Source organism: Haliotis rubra, unplaced genomic scaffold (assembly GCF_003918875.1).
Source record: "Haliotis rubra isolate DU_JTF1 unplaced genomic scaffold, ASM391887v1 Scf457, whole genome shotgun sequence".
Taxonomy (NCBI): domain Eukaryota; kingdom Metazoa; phylum Mollusca; class Gastropoda; order Lepetellida; family Haliotidae; genus Haliotis; species Haliotis rubra.
The window spans coordinates 283,471-307,356 of NW_025767143.1; the positions used below are offsets into that span (position 1 = coordinate 283,471).

At 43.9% G+C, this 23,886-nt stretch overlaps 1 protein-coding gene across 4 annotated transcripts in view; it reads left to right on the forward strand.

The window, feature by feature from the left end:
* LOC124290108 (neogenin-like) overlaps window positions 1-23,886 on the forward strand; it is a 58,722-nt gene that overhangs the window by 32,856 nt on the left and 1,980 nt on the right. Inside the window, exons 12-27 of one of the 4 annotated variants that reach the window (XM_046726798.1) lie at window positions 369-703; window positions 5,727-5,868; window positions 6,418-6,519; window positions 6,986-7,201; window positions 7,660-7,746; window positions 10,801-11,135; window positions 11,743-11,887; window positions 12,044-12,340; window positions 12,900-12,989; window positions 13,122-13,433; window positions 18,723-18,818; window positions 18,919-19,113; window positions 20,876-20,986; window positions 22,233-22,993; window positions 23,036-23,341; window positions 23,425-23,571. In XM_046726798.1, the coding sequence (XP_046582754.1) occupies window positions 369-703; window positions 5,727-5,868; window positions 6,418-6,519; window positions 6,986-7,201; window positions 7,660-7,746; window positions 10,801-11,135; window positions 11,743-11,887; window positions 12,044-12,340; window positions 12,900-12,989; window positions 13,122-13,433; window positions 18,723-18,818; window positions 18,919-19,113; window positions 20,876-20,986; window positions 22,233-22,993; window positions 23,036-23,104 (3,293 nt within the window). In that variant the 3' untranslated portion in view covers window positions 23,105-23,341; window positions 23,425-23,571. Of the gene's footprint in view, window positions 1-368; window positions 704-5,726; window positions 5,869-6,417; window positions 6,520-6,985; window positions 7,202-7,659; window positions 7,747-10,800; window positions 11,136-11,742; window positions 11,888-12,043; window positions 12,341-12,899; window positions 12,990-13,121; window positions 13,434-18,722; window positions 18,819-18,918; window positions 19,114-20,875; window positions 20,987-22,232; window positions 23,342-23,424; window positions 23,572-23,886 lie in introns of all 4 variants that reach the window. The other 3 variants (XM_046726801.1, XM_046726797.1, XM_046726800.1) reach the window with 3 other exon arrangements.

Below are 23,886 nucleotides of genomic sequence, written 5' to 3' on the forward strand. Positions count from 1 at the left end.
CTCTCACACTGCATGGTAGATAGTGTCTGTCTCACCGGAGGCTATTTAGTGTTTCTGACACTGGAGGCTAGGTAGTGTCTCTCTCACTGGAGTCTAGGTAGTGTCTCTCACACTGGAGGGTATTTAATGTCTCTCACACTGGGGTGTTGGTAGTGTGTCACACTAATGTGTAGGTACTGTCTCTCACACCTAAGGGTGGGTAGTATCTATCACTATGGAGGGTATGTAGTTTCTCTCTCACTGGGGCGTAGGTAGTGCCTCTCAACTGGAGGGTAGGTTGTGCTTTTCACCGTGAGGCTGATTGTGGTGTCAGTGATGGATGTGTTGTGTTGTTTCTGTGATGTTGTTATGCTGTCGTCTTACTGCAGTGCCACCGCCGCCCCCGGTGTCGAACATTCAAGCTGTAGCTGTGTCGCCATCAAAGATCAGCATCGTCTGGGAGGATCCTATTGATTATAAATTCCCCATAACAGCTTACAACATCATCTACCGGCCTGGGCGGTCACGTCGCTTAAGAACTGTCAATACTACGTCCCGACGTCTCGAGATCGGTGACCTTCACCCTAATCTGACCTACACAATGAGCGTGCGTGCCATCAACACTCACGGCGTGGGTAAGATCAGCCCCCAGGTGGAGGCACGGACCCTCCCCAACACCGACCTCCAACCTGCCAACGTGTCCGCAGTCGCCCTGAACAGCTCGGTAAGTCACAGGACATCACAAACCCAAGCAAACTGCCCGAGTAGTAATGAAAGAGGGGGTTCTGCGCCACTTTGCTCACATTTCATTTCATTCCCTACTCGTCCCTTTGTGGCTCATTGTCAGACCCAACTAGACTGTCCTTACAAATTTCATTCAGAGAGACATTTCATTTTGATTGTTGAAAGACAGAAAAATTATTGATGACATCTTATCCAAACAGACTCAAGCTGTTACATCTATATGATCCTGTTTGGGGCATAGTGAGCGATCTGTCTAAGGCACCGAGCTAGTAAGCGAAAGGTGCCTGGATCGATCCCCACTTGTGACCGGGTGCAAAAAATCTTGGAGCTAACATTACTTGCAGGCTCTTTCAGTGTTGTCACAACCCTAGTGTGCAGAACACAGCCCTGTGCACTTAAAAGAACCCACTGATCCGACGGTAGGTGACCAGATGGTGGACACACAAACACGTGCAGACACCTAGTTGCGGGTATAGTAACATGCAGTATCATTGGACAAAATACTGTGTCCCAGTCCACCCAGCTGCAAATGGGTACGTTGTGAGTGATAACTCGCTGCACTTAACATGCTGCATGAGTTGAATACTCCCCAGGGAGTTGAGCTGGTTAAAAGAATGCCAGAAAAAAGACATCTATTGATCAAGGGAACACTCCAGCACCTTGAGCATGTACTAGTTGCGTAAACTAAAACGTAAAACCTCATCCCTTTGAATCTTTGGGAGACAAATATCAAGTACTGACATTAAATGAGGAAAGTGATGAAATGATACTATTTGAGTGTTTTTGTCAATACAAAAACCTGTAAAATATTTTTTGCATGTTCTCAATATCCGGTGTGTCTTCTGTCCAAACCGCCAGAAAACTGATCATGGCCAATATAATGGGATGCACAAACCTTGGGTTCTGGTTGTGGTTCCTGGTTTGGTGATCCCACGAAATCAGGCGAGTTTAAACAACAACAATATATGACTGAGTGTCCAAGAGTCAGAGCATTATCCATTTCTGTGGAATCTTTTGAAATGAGGGGCACCTGCCAGCTACACAGACATGATGTAGTGGCGGTTGTGTTTGTTTCAGGTGATTCAGCTGGAATGGGAAGCACCATATAGTGACGGTTGTGTTTGTTTCAGATGATTCAGCTGGAATGGGAAGCACCATATAGTGACGGTTGTGTTTGTTTCAGATGATTCAGCTGGAATCGGAAGCCCCATATAGTGACGGTTGTGTTTGTTTCAGATGATTCAGCTGGAATGGGAAGCACCATATAGTGACGGTTGTGTTTGTTTCAGATGATTCAGCTGGAATGGGAAGCACCATATAGTGACGGTTGTGTTTGTTTCAGATGATTCAGCTGGAATGGGAAGCACCATGTAGTGACGGTTGCGTTTGTTTCAGATGATTCAGCTGGAAAAGGAAGCACCATATAGTGACGGTTGTGTTTGTTTCAGATGATTCAGCTGGAATGGGAAGCACCATATAGTGACGGTTGTGTTTGTTTCAGATGATTCAGCTGGAATGGGAAGCACCATATAGTGACGGTTGTGTTTGTTTCAGATGATTCAGCTGGAATGGGAAGCACCATATAGTGACGGTTGTGTTTGTTTCAGATGATTCAGCTGGAATGGGAAGCACCATATAGTGACGGTTGTGTTTGTTTCAGATGATTCAGCTGGAATGGGAAGCACCATATAGTGACGGTTGTGTTTGTTTCAGATGATTCAGCTGGAATGGGAAGCACCATATAGTGACGGTTGTGTTTGTTTCAGATGATTCAGCTGGAATGGGAAGCACCATATAGTGACGGTTGTGTTTGTTTCAGATGATTCAGCTGGAATGGGAAGCACCATATAGTGACGGTTGTGTTTGTTTCAGATGATTCAGCTGGAATGGGAAGCACCATATAGTGACGGTTGTGTTTGTTTAAGATGATTCAGCTGGAATGGGAAGCACCATATAGTGACGGTTGTGTTTGTTTCAGATGATTCAGCTGGAATGGGGAAGCACCATATAGTGACGGTTGTGTTTGTTTCAGATGATTCAGCTGGAATGGGAAGCACCATATAGTGACGGTTGTGTTTGTTTCAGATGATTCAGCTGGAATGGGAAGCACCATATAGTGACGGTTGTGTTTGTTTCAGATGATTCAGCTGGAATGGGAAGCACCATATAGTGACGGTTGTGTTTGTTTCAGATGATTCAGCTGGAATGGGAAGCACCATATAGTGACGGTTGTGTTTGTTTCAGATGATTCAGCTGGAATGGGAAGCACCATATAGTGACGGTTGTGTTTGTTTCAGATGATTCAGCTGGAATGGGAAGCACCATGTAGTGACGGTTGCGTTTGTTTCAGATGATTCAGCTGGAATGGGAAGCACCATGTAGTGACGGTTGCGTTTGTTTCAGATGATTCAGCTGGAAAAGGAAGCACCATATAGTGACGGTTGTGTTTGTTTCAGATGATTCAGCTGGAATGGGAAGCACCATGTAGTGACGGTTGTGTTTGTTTCAGATGATTCAGCTGGAATGGGAAGCACCATGTAGTGACGGTTGCGTTTGTTTCAGATGATTCAGCTGGAATGGGAAGCACCATGTAGTGACGGTTGCGTTTGTTTCAGATGATTCAGCTGGAATGGGAAGCACCATGTAGTGACGGTTGCCTTTGTTTCAGATGATTCAGCTGGAAAAGGAAGCACCATATATAGTGGCGGTTGTGTTTGTTTCAGATGATTCAGCTGGAAAAGGAAGAACCATGTAGTGACGGTTGTGTTTGTTTCAGATGATTCAGCTGGAATGGGAAGCACCATATAGTGATGGTTGTGTTTGTTTCAGATGATTCAGCTGGAAAAGGAAGCACCATATAGTGACGGTTGTGTTTGTTTCAGATGATTCAGCTGGAATGGGAAGCACCATATAGTGACGGTTGTGTTTGTTTCAGATGATTCAGCTGGAATGGGAAGCACCATATAGTGACGGTTGTGTTTGTTTCAGATGATTCAGCTGGAATGGGAAGCACCATATAGTGACGGTTGTGTTTGTTTCAGATGATTCAGCTGGAATGGGAAGCACCATATAGTGACGGTTGTGTTTGTTTCAGATGATTCAGCTGGAATGGGAAGCACCATATAGTGACGGTTGTGTTTGTTTCAGATGATTCAGCTGGAATGGGAAGCACCATATAGTGACGGTTGTGTTTGTTTCAGATGATTCAGCTGGAATGGGAAGCACCATATAGTGACGGTTGTGTTTGTTTCAGATGATTCAGCTGGAAAAGGAAGCACCATATAGTGACGGTTGTGTTTGTTTCAGATGATTCAGCTGGAATGGGAAGCACCATATAGTGACGGTTGTGTTTGTTTAAGATGATTCAGCTGGAATGGGAAGCACCATATAGTGACGGTTGTGTTTGTTTCAGATGATTCAGCTGGAATGGGAAGCACCATATAGTGACGGTTGTGTTTGTTTCAGATGATTCAGCTGGAATGGGAAGCACCATATAGTGACGGTTGTGTTTGTTTCAGATGATTCAGCTGGAATGGGAAGCACCATATAGTGACGGTTGTGTTTGTTTCAGATGATTCAGCTGGAATGGGAAGCACCATATAGTGACGGTTGTGTTTGTTTCAGATGATTCAGCTGGAATGGGAAGCACCATATAGTGACGGTTGTGTTTGTTTCAGATGATTCAGCTGGAATGGGAAGCACCATATAGTGACGGTTGTGTTTGTTTCAGATGATTCAGCTGGAATGGGAAGCACCATGTAGTGACGGTTGTGTTTGTTTCAGATGATTCAGCTGGAATGGGAAGCACCATGTAGTGGCGGGTTGCGTTTGTTTCAGATGATTCAGCTGGAATGGGAAGCACCATGTAGTGACGGTTGCGTTTGTTTCAGATGATTCAGCTGGAAAAGGAAGCACCATATAGTGACGGTTGTGTTTGTTTCAGATGATTCAGCTGGAATGGGAAGCACCATGTAGTGACGGTTGTGTTTGTTTCAGATGATTCAGCTGGAATGGGAAGCACCATGTAGTGACGGTTGCGTTTGTTTCAGATGATTCAGCTGGAATGGGAAGCACCATGTAGTGACGGTTGCGTTTGTTTCAGATGATTCAGCTGGAATGGGAAGCACCATGTAGTGACGGTTGCCTTTGTTTCAGATGATTCAGCTGGAAAAGGAAGCACCATATAGTGACGGTTGTGTTTGTTTCAGATGATTCAGCTGGAAAAGGAAGAACCATGTAGTGACGGTTGTGTTTGTTTCAGATGATTCAGCTGGAATGGGAAGCACCATATAGTGATGGTTGTGTTTGTTTCAGATGATTCAGCTGGAATGGGAAGCACCATATAGTGACGGTTGCGTTTGTTTCAGATGATTCAGCTGGAATGGGAAGCACCATATAGTGACGGTTGCGTTTGTTTCAGGTGATTCAGCTGGAAAAGGAAGCACCATATAGTGACGGTTGTGTTTGTTTCAGATGATTCAGCTGGAATGGGAAGCACCATATGGTGACGGTTGTGTTTGTTTCAGATGATTCAGCTGGAATGGGAAGCACCATATAGTGACGGTTGCGTTTGTTTCAGGTGATTCAGCTGGAAAAGGAAGCACCATATAGTGACGGTTGTGTTTGTTTCAGGTGATTCAGCTGGAATGGGAAGCACCATATAGTGACGGTTGCGTTTGTTTCAGATGATTCAGCTGGAATGGGAAGCACCATATAGTGACGGTTGTGTTTGTTTCAGATGATTCAGCTGGAATGGGAAGCACCATGTAGTGACGGTTGCGTTTGTTTCAGATGATTCAGCTGGAATGGGAAGCACCATATAGTGACGGTTGTGTTTGTTTCAGATGATTCAGCTGGAATGGGAAGCACCATATAGTGACGGTTGTGTTTGTTTCAGATGATTCAGCTGGAATGAGAATCACCATATAGTGACGGTTGTGTTTGTTTCAGATGATTCAGCTGGAATCGGAAGCACCATATAGTGACAGTTGCGTTTGTTTCAGATGATTCAGCTGGAATGGGAAGCACCAAGCCACATAGACCCAATTTATATTCAAGGATACACAATCTACTACAAGAGGATGAATGACTCACGGTCGGAAAAACTCTTCTTAGCAGGAAACAGAAATAAACAGTTCCTCGTAGGTAAGTGTCTGATCCTTTTTACCCTTGCAGCAATGATCATATATTGTGGCTTTTGTGTCGTCTTCCTGGCCCTGTCTATTTGTGTGTACCTTCTGGTGAATGCTACGACGAGGTGTATGTGATATCTACAGAGTGGTGTCTACCTTGTGGTGTCTCTCTATATGAAATATTTTACTGACACGGCAACATCTCCCTGCAGGTTTGGGTGTCTACCTTGTGGTGTCTCTCTATATGAAATATATTACTGGCACGGCAACATCTCCCTGCAGGTTTGGGTGTCTACCTTGTGGTGTCTCTCTATATGAAATATATTACTGGCACGGCAACATCTCCCTGCAGGTTTGGGTGTCTACCTTGTGGTGTCTCTCTATATGAAATATATTACTGACACGGCAACATCTCCCTGCAGGTTTGGGTGTCTACCTTGTGGTGTCTCTCTATATGAAATATTTTACTGACACGGCAACATCTCCCTGCAGGTTTGGGTGTCTACCTTGTGGTGTCTCTCTATATGAAATATTTTACTGACACGGCAACATCTCCCTGCAGGTTTGGGTCAAGAGGACAACTTTGTGCTGCGGATTGCGACGGTGTTGACGTGGGGGGAGGAGGCTCCATCACGGGAAATTCGCATCAGGAAGAGTGCGTCAGGTACACGAGGCACCGGACGTAATATCTTAGGAGTCATTGTTATGGTTTTGCTTGTTATTTTACGCCGCACTCAGCAATATTCCAGCTATGTGGCGGCAAAAATCGAGTCAGGTGATGAACAGCATGAACATCAATCTACGAAATCTGGATTCGATGACATGTGTCAACCAAGTCAGCGAGCCTGACCACACCACTTGTTTTACTGAAAGGGCCATTTCACTGAGGGGTCCAGATCACCCACGTGCATCGAGCAGTGCCATGCTTCACGTGCAATGTTTTGGGTGTGTTTGGATGAAAAGGTCCAGTCCCTGGAAGGCATATTTGAAGGTTAAACGTTCTTCTGAACACAAGACGTTTATATTCAATGATACCTAGTGTTTTAAAAATAATATCAGTGGAGGCCCAAAGTGCTATATTTATTATACCCTTTTCTGTTTAATATGACAAACAAACTACTACATTTTAGAACGGGTGCCACCTCCCGCCCCCCGCCGCCTGGTGGCCACGCCCTCTACCAACTCCATACAGCTGACGTGGCGAGCCCCCGTTATCCCAGCAGGGAGAACGGACATGCAGGTCAGAGGTTACAAGGTCAGGTACCAGATGGGGCTGGTGAGGGGATTCCCCGAGAGGGAAGTGCGTGTTCCCGACAGACTGTTGACTTACACGTTGGGGAACTTGGGTGAGTTGGGAGACATGATATATATCTTAGATTCCGTGAAGGGGCGAGGTGGACTAGTGGTCCAAGTGCTACTCGCATTGAAGGCAGAGTTTGGATTTCCAATATAGAACTGTATTTCTGGAGTGTTATTTTGTGTCCATTCTTGACTTAAGCGCCACAAAACTTTATTCACTTACTTACTTGCAGATACATACCACTCATTAGAACGTAATGCGGCATGACATATTGACTATGGCAATATGAAAGTGAGTGAGTGAATGAATTAATTTTTACGCAGCTTTTAGCAATATTCCAGCAATATCACGGCGGGGGACACCAAAGTGGGCTTCAGCAATTGTAGCCATATACTTCGGCGCGATGAGCAAACGCTTTAACCACTCGGCCACCTCACCGCCCCAGTAATAGCAGATCCTTAACATCCACGGAGTGGCATGTATGCACTTGTGTCTCTGTTTCAGCCTCTGGGCAGGTGTACAGGGTGATGGTCGCGGCCTTCAATGAGCAGGGAGACAGTCGCTTCATCTCCGTCACCACCAGGACTGAAGGTCTTAACAGTTTGTGTAACAAAATTACCTCTGTAGGTTACATCTGTACACTGACCACTTGTTTGTGTAACACAATTACCTCTGTAGGTTACATCTGTACACTGACCACTTGTCTTTGTCACATAATTACCTCTGTAGGTTTGTGTAATATAATTACCTCTGGAGGTTTCATCTGTACACTGACCACTTGTCTGTGTAATATAATTACCTCTGTAGATTTCATCTGTACACTGGCCACTTGTCTGTGTAATATAATTACCTCTGTAGGGTTCATCTGTACACTGACCACTTGTCTGTGTAATATAATTACCTCTGTAGGTTACATCTGTACACTGACCACTTGTCTGTGTAACATAATTACCTCTGGAGGTTTCATCTGTACACTGACCACTTGTTTGTGTAATAGAATTACCTCTGTAGGGTTCATCTGTACACTGGCCACTTGTCTGTGTAATATAACTACCTCTGTAGGGTTCATCTGTACACTGACCACTTGTCTGTGTAATATAATTACCTCTGTAGGTTACATCTGTACACTGACCACTTGTCTGTGTAATATAATTACCTCTGTAGGTTACATGTGTACACTGACCACTTGTCTGTGTAATATAATTACCTCTGTAGGTTACATCTGTACACTGACCGCTTGTCTGTGTAATATAATTACCTTTGTAGCTTTCATCTGTACCCTGACCACTTGTTTGTGTAACATAATTACTTCTGTAGGTTTGTGTAATATAATTACCTCTGTAGGGTTCATCTGTACACTGACCACTTGTTTGTGTAACATAATTACCTCTGTAGGTTTGTGTTATATAATTACCTCTGTAGGGTTCATCTGTACACTGACCACTTGTCTGTGTAATATAATTACCTCTGGAGGTTTCATCTGTACACTGACCACTTGTTTGCGTAACATAATTACCTCTGTAGGTTACATCTGTACACTGACCACTTGTCTGTGTAATATAATTACCTCTGTAGGGTTCATCTGTACACTGACCACTTGTCTGTGTAACATAATTACCTCTGGAGGTTTCATCTGTACACTGACCACTTGTCTGTGTAATATAATTACCTCTGGAGGTTACATCTGTACACTGACCACTTGTCTGTGTAATATAATTACCTCTGTAGGTTTGTGTAACATAATTACTTCTGTAGGTTTGTGTAATATAATTACCTCTGTAGGTTTCATCTGTACACTGACCACTTGTCTGTGTAATAGAATTACGTCTGTAGGGTTCATCTGTATACTGACCACTTGTCTGTGTAATATAATTACCTTTGTAGGTTACATCTGTACACTGACCACTTGTCTGTGTAATATAATTACCTCTGGAGGTTTCATCTGTACACTGGCCACTTGTCTGTGTAATATAATTACCTCTGTAGGGTTCATCTGTACACTGACCACTTGTCTGTGTAATATAATTACCTCTGTAGGGTTCACCTGTATACTGACCACTTGTCTGTGTAATATAATTACCTCTGTAGGGTTCATCTGTACACTGGCCACTTGTCTGTGTAATATAATTACCTCTGTAGGTTACATGTGTACACAGACCACTTGTCTGTGTAATATAATTACCTCTGTAGGGTTCATCTGTACACTGACCATTTGTTTGTGTAACATAATTACCTCTGTAGGGTTCATCTGTACACTGACCACTTGTTTGTGTAACATAATTACCTCTGGAGGTTTTATCTGTACTCTGACCACTTGTTTGTGTAACATAATTACCTCTGTAGGGTTCATCTATACACTCACCACTTGTCTGTATAATATAATTACCTCTGTAGGTTTCATCTGTGCACTGACCACTTGTTTGCTTGTTTGTTGTTTACTGATGCCATCCAGCTAATCGGTGGCACTCTGTCAATAACCATTTCTTGACATGGCAATCCAGCTAATCGGTGGCACTCTGTCAATAACCGTTTCTTGACATGGCAATCCAGCTAATCGGTGGCACTCTGTCAATAACCGTTTCTTGACAGGGCAATCCAGCTAATCGGTGGCACTCTGTCAATAACCGTTTCTTGACATGGCAATCCAGCTAATCGGTGGCACTCTGTCAATAACCGTTTCTTGACATGGCAATCCAGCTAATCGGTGGCACTCTGTCAATAACCATTTCTTGACATGGCAATCCAGCTAATCGGTGGCACTCTGTCAATAACCATTTCTTGACATGGCAATCCAGCTTATCGGTGGCACTCTGTCAATAACCATTTCTTGACATGGCAATCCAGCTAATCGGTGGCACTCTGTCAATAACCGTTTCTTGACAGGGCAATCCAGCTAGTTGGCAGCACTCTGTCAATAACCGTTTCTTGACATGGCAATCCAGCTAGTTGGCGGCACTCTGTCAATAACCGTTTCTTGACATGGCAATCCAGCTAGTTGGCGACACTCTGTCAATAACCGTTTCTTGACATGGCAATCCAGGTAGTATGCGGCACTCTGTCAATAACCATTTTTTGACATGGCAATCCAGCTAATCGGTGGCTCTCTGGCAATAACCGTTTCTTGACATGGCAATCCAGCTCATCGGTGGCACTCTGCCAATAACCATTTCTTGACATGGCAATCCAGCTAATCGGTGGCACTCTGTCAATAACCGTTTCTTGACATGGCAATCCAGCTAGTTGGCGGCACTCTGTCAATAACCGTTTCGTGACATGGCAATCCAGCTAGTTGGCAGCACTCTGTCAATAACCGTTTCTTGACATTGCAATCAGGCTAGTTGGCGGCACTCTGTCAATAACCGTTTCTTGACATGGCAATCCAGCTAGTTGGCGGCACTCTGTCAATAACCGTTTCTTGACATGGCAATCCAGCTAGTTGGCGACACTCTGTGAATAACCGTTTCTTGACATGGCAATCCAGCTAGTATGCGGCACTCTGTCAATAACCATTTCTTGACATGGCATTCCAGCTAATTGGTGGCTCTCTGTCAATAACCGTTTCTTGACATGGCAATACAGTGATCGACATCATGAGCAATCGATTACATGAGTCAAGCAAGTCACGTGTTTGTGTTTTCGCTGCAGACGCTGGCCCGGGGCCTGTTGTCGGGGCAACGACCACGCCTATGTCGTCCTCCGAGATCCTTGTCCAGTGGCTGGCACCATCACGGGGTCACGTGACACACTACCACGTCAGGTACTGGCGTCCGGGGAAGCGCGACAAGCAATCGGCTACACTGTACATACCCAACACACAGTACATCGCGGGGAGTCTCAGGAAGTTCAGCAAGTACAGGTTCGAGATCATACCGTATAACGACCAGCAGATCGGAGAGGTCGTCGTTGTCTATGCAAGCACGATGATTGACCGTCCAGACGCCCCTCCCAGGAAGGTCGACATGACGGCCATTAACGCTACGGTACGTTCTGGGGGTGAGGCACACAGTGTGGTGGGGTGGGGAGGCAGGATGTCCGAGGGGGAGGGCTGGGGAGGTGATGGAGTCCGAGGGTTTTGGGAGGGAAGTTCGAGGGGTGGGTGGTGAGTCCGAGAAGGGTGGGGAGGAGTCCGAGGGGTGGGGAGGAGTCAGAATGGGTGGGAAAGGGACTGGAGGAAGAGTCACTGAAGAGAATGGGTGTGTGAGTGAGTGAGTTTGGTTTTACGATGTTTTCAGCAATATTCCAGCAGTATCACGGAGTAGGAGGGTGGGACACTAGAAACTGAAGAGAATGAGGGAAGTGACGGAGCAGGAAAGGATTGAGAAGGGCAATCAGGAGGATTTTGTTTGTTGTTTAACACGACATTCAGCAATATTCCAGTTACGTGGGGATGGTCTGTATATAATCGAGTTCTGGACCAGACAATCCAGAGGTCAACATCTGGGATACGATGACATGTGTCAACCAAGCCGGATCAACCGATCCCGTCAGGCGCTTTTTACGACAAGCATTGGTTGCTGAAGACCAGTTTGTACCGATTTGAACAATTTGATCTTCACGGTGAGAATGTTTTAGTGATCCCTGCTTCAGGCGTTGCTGGTCAACTGGGAACCTCCACTCAAGGCAAATCAGAACGGACCAATCTCCGGCTACAAGCTGGTCCTGAAGAAGAAGGCGGGAAAGAGGATGGCCAGCTTCAATGTTGCCGGCGGCAGACGGAACTACACCTTTAAGAGTGAGTTGAGAACACGTCACTAGACAGGTACACCTTTAAGTGTGAGCTAAGAACACGTCACTAGACAGGTACACCTTTAAGTGTGAGTTGAGAACATGTCACAAATCAGACAGCTGTAGGAGAGAGTTGTTTTGAACTTGACAAATGTGTTGCCAGATCTAGAGCCCGGAACGGCCTATAGAGTGAGGGTTTCAGCGATGAACATCAGAGGAACTGGTCCATCTTCTTCATGGTCGATGGAGAGAACAGACAAGATAGAACAACGCCCACCAGCTAGTCCCGCTGCCATGGATACCAATGTGACATCATCACGAATACACGTCACGTGGAAGCCACCACGTGATATTGGTGTTCCAGTACTTGGGTACATCCTCGGGTATGGTCGTTACATTCCGGAGGTCTACCGCCACGTGTTGAGCCCGGGCACACGTAACTTCACGCTGACAAATTTAGGTAGGTACAACGTGTGAACAGTGAATCTATTTTCTGGAAGTAGATGTTCCTGAACTGAGACATAATGTACCGAACTCTTCAATAATTGTGCATCGTGTTCCCAGAATGTCATGAATCGTGTGTGTTTCTTTACAAATCGTACTGTTAAGTATTGTATAGAATAAATCATTTATTACCTGAGTTAGAATATTGTCTTCAGAGTCAGACAGCGGGTGTCATATATGTTGTATTGTGTTCAGAAACAAACACCGGGTGACACATGTGTTGTATTGTGTTTAGAAACAAACACCGGGTGTCATATATGTTGTATTGTGTTCAGAAACAAACACCGGGTGTCATATATGTTGTATTGTGTTCAGAAACAAACACCGGGTGTCATATATGTTGTATTGTGTTCAGAAACAAACACCGGGTGACATATGTGTTGTATTGTGTTCAGAAACAAACACCGGGTGTCATATATGTTGTATTGTGTTCAGAAACAAACACCGGGTGACATATGTGTTGTATTGTGTTCAGAAACAAACACCGGGTGTCATATATGTTGTATTGTGTTCAGAGCCAGACACTGGATATATCGTGAGCGTCCGAGCATACAACAACATCGGAGAGAGCTTGCCCAAATTCGTCGTAGGGAGGACAGGCAAAGGTATGTCACAGATTAAAATAACCCATGTAATGTCCAAGATACATGTAATGTCGTCTAGATAATGTAACCTAGCTCACCAACAGTTTGTGTTGAGAAAGTCAGATAGCTAATCACATCAGCTCTGATTCCCAGCGGACCCCAAGGATCTTCCCATTAAAATCTCACTGAAGATGCGAGCCGCCACTCTCTCAGCCAGCCAGATCCAGATCACGTGGAACACCGTGACCCCTGACCTCAAGAAGAAGGTGACAAGCGACATCTACTTCCTGATCCGGTTCTCGGCCCTGGAGGAGTCGGAGTATCAGTATCTGAACACCTCGGGTATCCCTGTCACCATCGACAACCTTCACGCCGGCACAAAGTACGAGTTCGCCGTCAAGGCCCTGAGGGGAAGCAAGGAGACGGGCTGGAGCCTACCCGTGTACAACAACACATTCCAAACAGGTCAGCATACATAGAGACTATTAAAGGCATAATGCCAATTTTTTTCCTAATAAATGATATAAATGATACGGAAACATACGAGGTTAATAATCTCTTCATCATATAATGCCATTCTTAAAGGTCACATGCAACGTAAAACACAACTTTGCAGATTCTGATACCTTTCGGTATGGACTTACCGGAACAAATCATCAAAAATGCAAATTCAACTTATAAAGTTGAAAAATAAGGCGATGAAAAAAACCGCGCGAAATCGTAGTTCAAACGATTCACTAACTTTCCCCCAGCGCTTTGGGGAATTGAAGTGGTTTCAACAGCTGGGCTGCGCTCATAGCACATGCGCAGTGAAATAGGTTCGCGGAGCATGGAAGCGGTTTGTCCGGTGAATATTCGGTGAAGGCTTTGGTGCGAGCTATTTTTCTAATGTTTTGTTGATATTTCACAGGCGCGAGCTGTTTATATGTTATTACAGTAGATTACCGATTTAACTGTTTATATAATTTCATTTGTCTATTTCACCACATGTTCTTCTTACCGAGTCACCCAACCTAACATCTCTATATTTACACACACAATGAGCCGTGAGGGCATCTGCAAATGAACCAGCCGTTACATTTGAGAGCACACCCACCCGCTCTGACTGGGTTCGGTATCCCGGCTGCTTCGTTTCTAGTGAAGTAAACCCAAGTACAAAATATTGCACTTTTGATTTGCGATTGTACGCTTATAATTTTGTTTTTATGTTTTTTCATAACCAGCAATGTATATTATATGTCATGAATAAGTGATAATTGTGTTTTAAATATGTTTGAATTTTTGGTTGCATGTGACCTTTAAGATTACTCTAGGAAAAGAAGCAAATCGTACGTGAATTTATATGAAGAGAATCGAGCATCCGCGTAAGAATACTTAGCGGTACACCAAGGTGAAGGTCGTTCAACACGGCGGTATATGGTTGTGACGTCATCAATATCAGTCTCTGATACCTGACGGAATCCATTCGTCTTCTGTTTTGTTGTGATCGATAGATAGAAATAGTTTGTCACTCGTCCTCATAATCCGTACCTTCAATTTGAACAAAGTACTCCGTTTCATGTTTTTCCACTCCAGAACCTCTGTCATCAATTCTTACAGAATCATCAATTTTGATAATGGGGCAGCCATGTTTGTTTGCAAAATCGGCCACGCAATGTAAACTCGCGACGACGTCATTAATGAAATGTTAACGTTTTAGAATTCTCATGGCGAGTCAATCTCCTACCCAGAGTTCCATGCGGCCAGCCAGCATAGTACCTCTGCCACGGGCCAGAAAAATGTGACGATTCGTCACATCTTGCACCGTCCATTCAATATAATGTACAGATTTCTTAACTCTTTTATTTTTGACGAGCCTAAACATCTAATTAAACATCTTTGATAGAATGGCTTAGTTTCACTGAGAAAATATCCTAAAACATTTAACACTATTTCGATTTGCGTAGCGATGCTTTGTTTACGTAGGTTGTACGGCTCCAAGTGCTGTCATCGAAGCCAACAGAGAGCAAACGATGCAACCAGTTTGATACCTAAATATGTACTGTAATAAATGTTACTGTCGCAGTTGTGGAAGAATATATATGTAACAATGTAAAACATTGTAAAGTGCGCAAAGAAAAACTTCCGTAAGGCGAGTATCTTCTTATTATGAATATGCGCGTTTGTTTACAAACAAGAGAAAAGATCGGTCACGTGATATGCAAATTAGCCTGTGGCAGTGATGTTATGTTAAGTCATCGCTGTGCCGGAGTGTGATGGCGAGTATGGAGTTTTGTGAGAGTACTACGTGGATTGACGTAATTTGCATTGTTGTCAGATTTGGATACCAAGTTTATCAGATTGTTTTCTTGCACAGATAACACCCTCCATAAGATGATAAACCCGTGTACAACAAACGCCCACCATAAGATGATAAACCCGTGTACAACAAACACCCACCATAAGATGATAAACCCGTGTACAACAAACACCCACCATAAGATGATAAACCCGTGTACAACAAATACCCACCATAAGATGATAAACCCGTATACAACAAACACCACCCATAAGATGATAAACCCGTGTACAACAAACACCCTCCATAAGATGATAAACCCGTGTACAACAAACACCCACCATAAGATGATAAACCCGTGTACAACAAACACCCTCCATAAGATGATAAACCCGTGTACAACAAACACCCACCATAAGATGATAAACCCGTGTACAACAAACACCCTCCATAAGATGATAAACCCGTGTACAACAAACACCCTCCATAAGATGATAAACCCGTGTACAGCAAACACCCACCATAAGATGATAAACCTGTGTACAACAAACACCCACCATAAGATGATAAACCCGTGTACAACAAACACCCACCATAAGATGATAAACCCGTGTACAACAAACACCCTCCATAAGATGATAAACCCGTGTACAACAAAACCACCATGTGATACAACAAACACCCACCATAAGATGATAAACCCGTGTACAACAAACACCCACCATAAGATGATAAACCCGTGTACAACAAACACCCACCATAAGATGATAAACCCGTGTACAACAAACACCCACCATAAGATGATAAACCCCTCCATAAGATGATAAACCCGTGTACAACAAACACCCACCATAAGATGATAAACCCGTGTACAACAAACACCCACCATAAGATGATAAACCGTGTGTACAACAAACACCTCCATAAGATGATAAACCCGTGTACAACAAACACCCACCATAAGATGATAAACCCGTGTACAACAAACACCCACCATAAGATGATAAACCCGTGTACAACAAACACCCTCCATAAGATGACAAATACCCTCCATAAGATGTGTACAACAAACACCCTCCATAAGATGATAAACCTGTGTACAACAAACACCCACCATAAGATGATAAACCCGTGTACAACAAACACCCACCATAAGATGATAAACCCGTGTACAACAAACACCCACCATAAGATGATAAACCCGTGTACAACAAACACCCACCATAAGATGATAAACCCGTGTACAACAAACACCACCATAAGATGATAAACCCGTGTACAACAAACACCCACCATAAGATGATAAACCCGTGTACAACAAACACCCACCATAAGATGATAAACAAACACCCCCACCATAAGATGATAAACCCGTGTACAACAAACACCCACCATAAGATGATAAACCCGTGTACAACAAATACCCACCATAAGATGATAAACCCGTATACAACAAACAACCTCCATAAGATGATAAACCCGTGTACAACAAACACCCACCATAAGATGATAAACCCGTGTACAACAAACACCACCCATCAGATGATAAACCCGTGTACAGCAAACACCCACCATAAGATGATAAACCTGTGTACAACAAACACCCACCATAAGATGATAAACCCGTGTACAACAAACACCACCATAAGATGATAAACCCGTGTACAACAAACACCCTCCATAAGATGATAAACCCGTGTACAACAAACACCACCATAAGATGATAAACCCGTGTACAACAAACAGCCACCATAAGATGATAAACCCGTGTACAACAAACACCCACCATAAGATGGTAAACCCGTGTACAACAAACACCATCCATAAGATGATAAACCCGTGTACAACAAACACCATCCATAAGATGATAAACCTCTTTACAACAAACACCCACCATAAGATGATAAACCCGTGTACAACAAACACCACCATAAGATGATAAACCTGTGTACAACAAACACCCTCCATCAGATGATAAACCTGTGTACAACAAACACCCTCCTTAAGATGATAAACCCGTGTACAACAAACACCCACCATAAGATGATGAACCCGTGTACAACAAACACCCTCCATAAGATGATAAACCTGTGTACAACAAACACCCACCATAAGATGATGAACCCGTGTACAACAAACACCCTCCATAAGATGATAACCTGTGTACAACAATCACCATCCATAAGATGATAAACCCATGTACAACAAACACCCACCATAAGATGATAAACCCGTGTACAACAAACACCCACCATAAGATGATAACCCTGTGTACAACAAACAACCACTATAAGATGATAAACCCGTGTACAACAAACACCCACAATAAGATGATAAACCCGTGTACAACAAACACCCACCATAAGATGATAAACCCGTGTACAACAAACACCCTCCATAACATGATAAACCGTGTACAACAAACACCCACCATAAGATGATAAACCCATGTACAACAAACACCCACCATAAGATGATAAACCTGTGTACAACAAACACGACCCATAAGATGATAAACCCCTGTACAACAAACACCCTCCATAAGATGATAAACCCGTGTACAACAAACACCCACCATAAGATGATAAACCCGTGTACAACAAACACCCACCATAGGAAGATGATGATAAACCCTGTGTACAACAAACACCCTCCATAAGATGATAAACCCGTGTACAACAAACACCCACCATAAGATGATAAACCCGTGTACAACAAACACCCTCCATAAGATGATAAACCCGTGTACAACAAACACCACCCATAAGATGGTAAACCCGTGTACAACAAACACCCTCCATCAGATGATAAACCCGTGTACAACAAACACCACCCATCAGATGATAAACCCGTGTACAACAAACACCCTCCATAAGATGATAAACCCGTGTACAACAAACACCCTCCATAAGATGATAAACCCGTGTACAACAAACACCCACCGTAAGATGATATACCTGTGTACAACAAACACCCACCATAAGATGATAAACCCGTGTACAACAAACACCCACCATAAGATGTAAACCTGTGCACAACAAACACCATCCATAAGATGATAAACCCGTGTACAACAAACACCTCCATAAGATGTAAACCTGTGTACAACAAACACCATCCATAAGATGATAAACCCGTGTACAACAAACACCCACCATAAGATGATAAACCCGTGTACAACAAACACCTCCATAAGATGTAAACCCGTGTACAACAAAAACCATAAGATGTAAACGTGTGTACAACAAACACCATCCATAAGATGATAAACCCGTGTACAACAAACACCCTCTAGAAGATGATAAACCCGTGTACAACAAACACCCACCATAAGATGATAAACCCGTGTACAACAAACACACCATATATCTGAGTACAACACCCCATTCCCTCCTGTAACAAGCCAGTTTAAGGTTGGCACCACACCTACCACATGATACATTATGTTGTTACCGCGAGTATACATCTTTCTTCAGTCCCAACATCGCCGTCCAACCTGACAGTGACCTCTGACCCTGTTACCCACACAACCTTGACCTTGACCTGGATACCTCCGAAAACTGCGGTGAACGGTAGGTACCAATCATATAGAGTTTACACTTCCAGAAAATAGTTCCAACTGTGTCATCATGACACGTCATGTTAAACGAAATCCATGTATTGTCCTTCCAGGGTTCCTGATCTACGCAGCCACTGATCCGAGTCTGAACATCAGGGACTGGGATCTGACGGTGTGGCCTGGATCACGTGACTCGATGCGCGTGCAGAAAGTGAAGCCACATACAAAGTATTACTTCCACATCCAGTCTCGGAACTCAGCTGGCACCAGCCCCCTGTCGGAGAGAGTCACGTACTCTCCGCCTGAAGGTTGGTAAATCATTGTGACAGACTGAGTCATGTCTGAAGGATGGTACATCTTCGTGTCAGAGAATAACGTACGCTCTGTCTGAAGGATGGTACATCTTCGTGTCAAAGAATAACGTACGCTCTGTCTGAAGGTCGGTACATCTTCGTGTCAGAGAATAACGTACGCTCTGTCTGAAGGTTGGTACGTTTTCATGTCAGAGAGTCACGTACGCTCTGTCTGAAGGTTGGTACATCTTCGTGTCAGAGAGTCACGTACACTCTGTCTGAAGGTTGGTACGTTTTCATGTCAGAGAGTCACATACGCTCTGTCTGAAGGTAGGTACATCTTCGTGTCAGAGAGTCACGTACACTCTGTCTGAAGGTTGGTACATCTTCGTGTCAGAGAGTCACGTACGCTCTGTCTGAAGGTAGGTACATCTTTGTGTCAGAGAGTCACGTACGCTCTGTCTGAAGGTTGGTACATCTTCGTGTCAGAGAGTCACGTACACTCTGTCTGAAGGTAGGTACAGTACAACCAGAAATTATTGAGAATTTAAGATTGTGATTGTAAACTCTTCTTTCATTTCAGCAATATTTGTCAGATTTTTCTTATTGGCACTTTCCTTCAAAAGTCCCTAAACATTTTCTATTGGATTTATGTCAGGGCTATAGCTTGGCCTATCTAATAATGTCATATTTTGGGTCCGAAACCAGGCCTGTAAATGCTTTGAACGATGTTTTGGGTCGTTGTCCTGCTGGAAAATCAAAAAAAAGTTTCCATAGAACACGTGAGAAGATGGAAGTAAATGTCCCTCGAGAATATCTGTGTACCGCTCACTGTTCATATTCCCTTCAAATACACAGAGGGGCGTTGCCCTTAACACAGATATGCCACCCCACACGTTAAATTTCGGATTGTACTTTGGGTGCTGATACAAAGGTTTTTCAGTTTGTTTGGTCCAGAATTTCAGTGTATTAGGAAAAACAGCCACACAGAACTTTCATCTGAGAAAATCACATTGTCCCAGTTAAAATTTCTATGCTGTAAGCACCAGTTCAACCTTCGCTCCTTTTGTTCAGGTTTCATGATCGGTGATGGAATTCCTCGACTTTTCTGCCAACCCATTGCATGCAGCTCAGTTCTAATTGTCTCCTTCCAGACAGCAGTTCCTCTATCAATCATATCCAGCCTTAAGTTTTCTAAACACTTTCGTTTGTTTTTAGAAACAAGAATACCAAGCCGCCTCCTGTCACCGACAGTCAATTTTCTGGGCCTACCTACGCCTCCCTGGTGCTCAGTGCCATATCTATTTGCAATATGTTTCAAAACACGATAAACAGTGGACAAAGGGATGCCTGTTCTACTTGAAATCACTTTAGCTGATCTGATGGCCTTGTTATAATACTCTAAAATCAACTTCCTCTTCTCTAACTCATCCATACTGAGGATCACTGAAAATGTCGTCTGCTAGCAAGTAAACAAAGGGGGGTAACTCTTCACAAACTAATGAAAAATGATTAACGGAGTTGTCTCTCTTGAATGAAACCAAGCACTTGATAGCTGGTCAAGGTTGTTTATACTAGAAATCCAGTTAAACATATTCCTAAAATTCTCAATAATTTCTGGTCATACTATACATCTTCGTGTCAGAGAGTAAAGTAGGGTCTGTCTGAAGGTAGGTACATCTTCGTGTCAGAGAGAGTCACGTAGACCTCAGGCACAGGCGGGCACATCCCCTATCTCCATGGAAACAAGTCACATGAGAATGTTTCTACGTTCCAGATCCCCGGACCGCTCCTAGTGACATCAGCCTCCATCCTCTCTATGGAAGCAAGTCAACCACCGTGGAAGTCACGTGGTCTCCGCCGGTAGTGCCATCTGGTCCTATAGTCAGTGGGTGTCTTTATGTACAATATACTTTATACGTGTCTCTGTGTAATATTTAACTACAGTTAAGTGCGATCTGTGACTGGTAAGGTTCAGATTAAATTATGTTGTACAGATAAAGTCTGATTTTCGTCACAGATGATAGTGTATTGACACCGTCTGGTATTGTCACAGATTATCTTGTACTGACATTATCTGATATTGTCACAGATTATGTTGTACTGACACCGTCTGGTATTGTCACAGATTGTGTTGTCTGGTATTGGCACAGATTATGTTGGACTGACACCGTCTAGTATTGTCACAGATTATGTTGGACTGACACCGTCTAGTATTGTCACAGATTATGTTGTCCTGACACCGTCTAGTATTGTCACAGATTATGTTGTCTTGACACCGTCTGGTATTGTCACAGATTATGTTGTACTGACACCGTCTGGTATTGTCACACATTATGTTGTACTCACACCGTCTGGTATTGTCACAGATTATGTTGGACTGACACCGTCTAGTATTGTCACAGATTGTGTTGTACTGACACCGTCTGGTATTGTCACAGATTGTGTTGTACTGACACCGTCTGGTATTGTCCAAGTCAAAACATTGATCACACAACAGTCTCGCTTCCTGCTGACTGGGTTCCGTCCTGTTGCGCCACTTACAATAACTAATTCAACTGGATATATAAATTGTAATCAGTATTATTTGATACATATAATCACTTGTATATTACAACACTACGCTCCTCCTAATCCTTGCAAACACGTCGTGCAGCGTGCTCTGTCATACAGCGTGCTCTGACAGACAGAAATCTGGATATCGTGGAAATCTCAAAACGAGGCTCGGCCGCTAGAAAAGTTTGGTGGTCTGGTACGGACTTGATATATCAATCACTTTGTACGTTACAAAAATACACTTAATAAGCGCAAAGAACACAAAACAGGTATAGCCAGTGAGCCAGATGAAGTATGAATCATTGTACGGCCTCTTCAAACAGGGGCGGTCTGGGACGTCTTAGTTAACGACATGCTGCCTAAACTTCGACATAAAATATAGAAATACGATATTTTTAACTCTAAAATTAAATTTAACTTGTAAATACCATTTTCTTACGAAACAATGAATTGGAATCTAGTGTAACCGTAGCTGTTGGTAGTGTCCATTTTCACTTTCACACGAGAAAATTCGGATTGTCTGAGAAGTAGGTCATTGTCGGAATTGGTAAATGAGACTCATGTTTCGGTTTGCACAGGTTATGTTGTTCTGTACACGACGGCGGCCGACAACAGTGAGGCAGTTTGGGAGGAAAAGACCGAGGAATCTCTATCGTGTCTACTGATTGGCCTAAACTATAACGCCACCTACCGGATAAAGGTCAAGGCCCGTTACTCTGGTGGTGTGCTGGGGCCGGCGTCTCCCGTACTCAGCTACTCAACACTGTCTTACTCCGACATTGAAAAGCGGCAACTGGGCAGAATGTCAACAGACACCTCGCCGGTGACAACACCACGGCCAGGGCACGTCGCGCGACGAACGACGTCTACGCCGCAGACATTGTATGTTGGAGTCCGTGTCACAGCCACCTGGCATGATACCCCTAGACATCAGGAGAGGGCAACACCAGGTGACAGGCAGCATCAGGGAACACAACTCGAGCCTAATGCAACACCACGCCAGACAAATGGAACATCAAAACAAATGGAACATCAAAACAACTCGATGGAACACCACGCCAGACAAATGGAACATCAAAACAACTCGATGGAACACCACGCCAGACAAATGGAACATCAAAACAACTCGATGGAACACCACGCCAGACAAATGGAACATCAAAACAACTCGATGGAACACCACGAACATCAAAACAGACAAATGGAACATCAAAACAACTCGATGGAACACCACGCCAGACAAATGGCACATCAAAACAACTCGATGGAACACCACGCCAGACAAATGGAACATCAAAACAACTCGATGGAACACCACGCCAGACAAACGGAACATCAGAAAAACTTAATGGAACATCACGTCAACCTGACGGAACATCACAACAACTTAATGGAACATCCACAATTGGGCAGGTACAAGACACTGACGCATCACACATCAAGCGCCTGAGGGGCTTCTCTCTACAACAAAGCACCAAGTCTACTCGACATACGACTGTCTCTCCTCCCAGAGCGACCTCTACTGAACACAGCACCAAGTCTGCACAACACAATACTGGCTCACCTCAGCACAGAACAACCTCTACTCAACAGAAGCTACCTCCATCAACTGAACAGTCAGCACAAGTTTATCCCACTGTAAACAAACAGATCCCACGCCAGCAGCAGAGCACCCATCACACTTCAGGTGAGCCATAATGTATGAAAGACAATCGTTAGAGAAAAGCTATCTTTCTGATGGTGTTCATCTTTACCAACAATCTGTTCCAGGTGTGACCACGAAGAGGTCGGTCGTGACAAAACAACTGACTGAACAGCAAACGGTCACAACCTCTTCTGCCTCAGTTGAAAGATCGACCTCTCAGCGTGGAGTCTCTGCCGAAACGGTCCTGGCCGCCTTTGTAGGACAGCCAGACGGTGAGAGACGTATTGCAGAACCACAAACACACAGAGATACACACATACACACAGACAGGGACACACACAGATGCAAGCACACATACAAGCACACACAGAGACACAGACATAGTTTTCTATACACATGTAGTTCATTTGTAGAGTAACGCCAGAGAGTAATTACTTCAACTTTATAGAGAGTAGTCGCGCCATGGCTACAAGAGAGTAAATGACAGGAGACTATCAGGGTCGTTGAGCGGTGTCAGCAGTATAATTCTGAAGATGGACCTGACTCAAACTCATTCATTTAATGTGACGCTCAGACACAGAAGCGTG